Raw genomic sequence first — 5570 nt, forward strand, 5'->3', positions numbered from 1 at the left:
TCCCTCTGTTGTCACTGCAGAGTGAGTGTCCCAGATGGCAGAGCTTTCTGGGGGTGCTGCCCCGGCCCCTTAAAATAAATGGGTGACTTCAGTTCACTTTGGATCGGTTGGATCCCAAAGCTCATTCGCCAAGAGTGGGATTGGCTCTGCTGCAGGGCTAAGGCGGGTCACAAAGAGCTGGCAGGTAACAGCTGAACAGAAGTGTGACTTTTGTTCCCAGCCTCAAGGAAAGGGCAGCGCTTTTCAGTACCGGGTTTACAATGGTGACTCAGCAGCGCCAGGCCCACACTCAGAAGGGGCCCTGGCGTGGCCGCTCCATTTGTGCTGCACCCCCAGAGCCCAGCTGGCCCCTCTCTACCCCCTGCCCTTGACGGTCCCCAGAGCAGCTCCAGTTCTAGACAGTCTCGTGCCTGCCCTGAGGGCCCTGCCTCTCTCCTCAGAGCCAAGCCGCCTGGAAGTGGGGCCAGACTCAGCCAGTTGGGGGAAGGGAGTGGGGGGGCTTGGCTGGGCCCCTCCAGGCAAGTGGGTCCTGAAGAAGCCTGGAAGGGGCAGGCCCTGGCCTGGCTGATCACACTGCTCCCAAGAGTGATTCTCTGCCCCGGGCCACACTGCTGGCTCAGCCCAGCTGACACTCACCTCGGGGCCCTGCCGGCCAGGAGCCGCCCCAGGTAAGCACTGCCCAGACCCACCCCTGCACCCTCACCCCCCACCTTCAGTTGAGGAGGTGAGTAGCGGGAAGGGCAGGGCCAGCCAGGGGCAATGGGGTAAACTGGTCCACCTGGCCCTGTGCTACCAGCATGCCCCTTCCTGTTGGGGGTGGGCCCATGCTGTGCCACACAGCTCCCCTGCCCAGCACCCCCTGGATCCACTATGCCCTGCACTCCCTGAACCCCCTATGCCCAAAGCCCCCCCCAAAAGCCTTCCACCACAAATGCAGTGTTGTGCACACCATCACCCCTGCCCAGCACCCCCCCCGCCCACAGCTGCCCAGCACCACAGAACCCCCCACTAGCTAGTTTCCCAATACACAGATTTCTCCTCCCTCCCTCCCAGTGCCCTTCCTCACAGCCCCACCACAACTAAACAATGCCCCACACAGACTCCCAGTGCCCTGACACAGATTTCCCCCACTGCCCAGCACCCCTGAACAGCCCCCCACTGCCTAGCACCCCAAAACTCACAAACCTCCCCCACTGCCCAGCGTCTTCCACACACCTCCCAGACACTGACTCCATCACACTCTGCCCCCTTCCCTGGCCGCACAAACCAGCCCTGCTGGGGAGGTCTCTGGCTCCTAGGGTCAGAGCGGTGGGTGAGGGGGTCCTCCAGATTCTCCACGCGCTGCGCCTGCCACATGCATGAACTCCGTGGCTCCCACTGGCCGGAAGAAGTGCCAATGGGAGCTGCCAGAGCTGCAGAGCGGGGCTTGCAGGCACCAGCAGCGCACAGAGAGCCCCCCGCCCCACCCCTAAGAGCCAGATGGACTTGCCAGGGGGCTAGGTGGGGAGTCCCGGTGGTGCTTACCTGGGGTGGCTCCCGGGAAGCATCTGGCAGGTCCCTCTGGCTCCTAGGGTCCGGGGAGGTGGAGGTATCTCTGCCTGCCCCCAGTGCCTGCAAGCCCTGCCTCCCCAGCTCTGATTGGGCAGGATGGAGCCAGTGCAGCATGCAGAGACCCCCCTCGCCATCTCTGTGCCTAGGGGCTGCACTGCTGGCTCCTGCCAGCAGGCAGGCGCCGGGAGCTGCTCCAGGAAGCGCTGCCAGCCCCAGGACTTCAGGTGCATGCCATGAGCGAACCCCAATATTGGGACCAAGGGCAACCCAACCAATGTGTGGTCAGGATGCAGAACAAATCTCTTAAAATCAGGACTGTCCCAATAATATCGGGACATCTGGTCACCCTAAGGGGTTGTGAGCTGTCATCCTACACTTCAAACCCCGCTTTGCCTCCAGTATTTATAATGGTGTGAAATATATTTTTAAAAAAGTGTTTTTCTCTTTATGGTGCGCAGGGGTCACACTCACAGGTTTGCTATGTGAAAAGGGGGCACCAGTACAAAAGTTTTAGAGCCACTGTCTTAAACTGTGACCCATGAACTACAGGAGGTATGCGGAGCACTTGCTGGTTCAGCAGTTCAATAGCAGTAGAAGAAAACTAAGTACACATGGAATCTTTCCTAATGTTACTTTCCATTTAAGCAATTGCTGTAATAGCAACAGGGATGTTATGTGATCACAAACAGAAGGGCAGGTGACCTCAGCAGGCATGAATGGGGCTTGATCCACAAGATAAATCATTCTGTGAAGATGAGGTTCCCACTATATAAAAAAAAGTTTGAGAGTCTAAGTTACCATCAAACTTAACTCTGCAATTCGTTCAGTCACATTTGCTCAGCTAGCAGGGGGCCCTTTTGCTGACACACAAGACATGGCAAACAGTCAGTAAACCTGAACTAACATCTGAATGGCTGCATTTCTAGCCACCAGGCTGATGTCACCAACATTTAGGCAACAGAACAACAATGGGCATGTTAATGTTAAACCCCTAATATTTCTTGTTCATCACTATAACAAGTCACCACATGATGAGGAATACAAGTTAAAGGTGCACCAGTGATTGCCTGGGAGCTGGAAACTGGAGTCAAGTATATACTGTGTAAGTAATGGACTACAGGGCCTGATCTGAAGTCCATAAAAAGAATTCCGTTGGCTTCATCGGCTTGCATCAGGCCCAGAAGAAGTGAATTTTTTGTTGTCTTACATCAGAGGGAGAAACAGGTTTGCACTACTTGAAACCAGAGCTGCAGGTGTTGGCCCAGACACACCCTGGCTTTCTGCCGTCGCTACCTGAGCAATTCAGCAGCAGTGGCCCTTTTCATGATTTGAAATTATGAAATTGCTGAATCTCCACAGGTACCATAGCAGCAAACTTCCCCACCCCAGAGGAAGCATTTTCTTGATCTGAAAACCATCCAAAGGGTCAGATATTTCATAGCCAATGACCAGATCAGAGCCCAGCAGAAAGTAACTTGAGCCAAAGTCTTCAGGAAAAGCAGATGAGGCTGCAAGAGAGTGCTGGCACGTAACCAGTAATCTGCACTCCATGTGAATACTGCAGTTACTCCTCCACATGATTCTGGGGAATCAGGCTAGAGTCCATCGTACCCCTCAGCACTTCACTTTACCCACTCCCCCAGCCAATGTTCCCAGACTCATTCACACCCCTCAAAAGACCAGAACAGCCTCAGGCAGGGAAAAGAAGTTATATATTGAAGACCGTGGTGGGTTTTAAAACCCACAGCATTCAATCACAATAAAATCTGGTGCGTTTTTATTTTATTTTGGTTTTGTCAGAATGCAAGTTCTCAGAGACAGATGTCAGCTTGGCGGGGGGGTGGGGGAGGGGAGAGAAAGGAGAGGAGCCGGAAAAAAAGAAATGATAATCATTAAAAAAAACAAAAAATCATACAACTCCACAAGCACATCACAGACAATTGGTATCCACACAGCTGCACACTAGTGTCCTTACTCCGGGTGAGTAGCATCTTTGGGCTAGACTGTGATATTCTTGCTCACATAGAATTGTCAGTGACATTCTGAGTAAGCCATTATTCAAGGTGCCAAGTAGTTTTCAATGACTCTTTTGAAAGGCCGACAAACTGGCCCTTCCTCTGCATGCAGTGTTGTTGGAGCCATGTCGGTCCCAGGATATTAGCAAGACAAGACAGGTGAGGTCAGATCTTTAATTGGGCCAACTTCTCTTGGTGAGAGAGACAAGCATTAGCCTTTACACACAGCTCTTCTTCAGGTAGTCTCAATGCAGTTAATGGAACTGGATGCTACTCAGCATGAGCACCGGTGGCAGAGTGTGGCCCGAGAGCAGGGGCCCCAAATCCTGCCACCTGCTTCTGTGTTTGTTGCCAATGTGGCGAGACACCCATCCCCAAATTATTCCTTTTAATAAAAAAAAAAAGCCTCTCAACTACAAGCTGTGCAGGCACAGGAGGAGAGAGCAGTCAGGCTGTGAGTTTCGGACCAGGGTGCTGTGAGGGCACTGATCAAGACAAGGGGTGGAGGCTAAGATCCCCGTAGGCTGCACAGCCATGCAGCAGCCTATTTAGCGCCACGCAGGTGCCCAAGGAATCCACCCAGGGATCTGCTGCAGCTGGGGCAGGGGTACTCCCCACCCCAATCTCCACCTAGCCTGGCCCCCGACCAGCCATACCCAGAGCAACTCTTTCCCAGCCCAGACCTGCTAGGGCCAGGGGAGGGGCACCTATCTTGCAGCCCCACCCCTCAGAGCTTCAAAGGCTGGAAAAGGCACCTCTCCCCCCACCCCCAACACCCAGGTGCTGCTGTAGGGGGAAAGAGAGCTGGGGGGAGTCCTCTGTCCCTGCCATAGCCCCTAAGCACCCTCCTTTACCCTCAACCCCCTCATCCCCAGCCCCACCCCAAGGCCCACACCCCCAGACAGAGCCCTCACCGTCCATATACCTCAATCCTCTGCCCCAGCCCTGAGCCCCTCATCCCCAGCCAGAGCCCTCACCCCAACCCTCTGCCCCAGTCACACATCACCTCCATATTGGGGCACACAACAAAATTCATTCCGCACCTGGGAGGGAAAAGTTGGAGGGAGCAGCGGGCCGGGTGCGAGCCGAAGGCTGGGAGAGGCAGGCAGCCTGCGCAGAAGTTGCCGAGAGCGGGCTCCAGCCCCAGGAGCGGAGAGGGGAAGCGAGTCTGGTTCAATCCAGCCAGCACCAGGGGCCCAGCGAGGCGCAGACACCCCCCACCCCGGGGCTGCGGATCTGCAGCCTGTCCCTCCCCCCCTCACTCACCTCTGCTCCTGCCCCGGCTCTCCCCCTTGGCCAGGGGCGCGGGGGCTCCCGGCGGGCTGGGGATCTTCTCCATGCTCCGGGACGCGCTGCCGGCGAGCCCGCTCGAGCACCTGCCCTTCTCCGCCAGCAGCCTGGGCTCCCCTTGCCCTCGGCCCGGCCCGCCCTTGAGGGCGACGAGGCGCGCCTTGCCGTGGGGTTCGCATCCTCCCAGGACCGGCCGGGCTGCTTTCCCCCCGTTCGCCGGGCTCAGCAGCGAGGCCCGGAGCCCCAGCACGAACCTCTCGAAGGTGAGGTAGCCGCTGGCCGGGGCCGCCTGCCGCAGCCCCTCCAGCACGCCGGGTGGCAGCTCCCGGGCCTCGGCCCCCTGCCAGCGGGACTCGATCTCCCGCAGGTGCACGTAGCCCCGCCGCCGGTCATCCAGGATGTCGAAGAGGGTCCGCAGGCTTTGCAGGAAGGCTCTGGGCAGCCCCTCCGTGCCGCAGGGCAGCGAGCCAGCCCCGCGCTCCGGAGCCATCAGGGCCCGGGGCAGCGGCAGGCTCGGCGCGCTGGAAATTGTTACACCAAGTTCCACGGGGAACGCCGCCCGGCTCCCGGATTTTGTTTCTTTTTTTTTCCCCTGAATGGGGGCACCCCTCTCGGTGACGTCACTTCATTAGCATTCTCCTTTTCCATTGGCTGGTGATGGGCAGCCCCGCAGGCTGATTGGCTGAGTAGGAAGCTGGCCGGTTTGATTTTCCA

At 57.2% G+C, this 5570-nt stretch overlaps 1 protein-coding gene across 1 annotated transcript in view; it reads right to left on the reverse strand.

The window, feature by feature from the left end:
* Positions 1-5346, reverse strand: part of SAPCD2 (suppressor APC domain containing 2) — a 32548-nt gene extending 27202 nt beyond the window's left edge. Inside the window, exon 1 of the mRNA XM_032777738.1 lies at positions 4833-5346. Within this exon, the coding sequence (XP_032633629.1) occupies positions 4833-5346 (514 nt within the window). The remainder of the gene's footprint in view (positions 1-4832) is intronic.
* Between the last annotated feature and the right edge of the window lie 224 nt (positions 5347-5570).

Source organism: Chelonoidis abingdonii, chromosome 24, assembly GCF_003597395.2.
Source record: "Chelonoidis abingdonii isolate Lonesome George chromosome 24, CheloAbing_2.0, whole genome shotgun sequence".
NCBI classification, from domain to species: domain Eukaryota; kingdom Metazoa; phylum Chordata; order Testudines; family Testudinidae; genus Chelonoidis; species Chelonoidis abingdonii.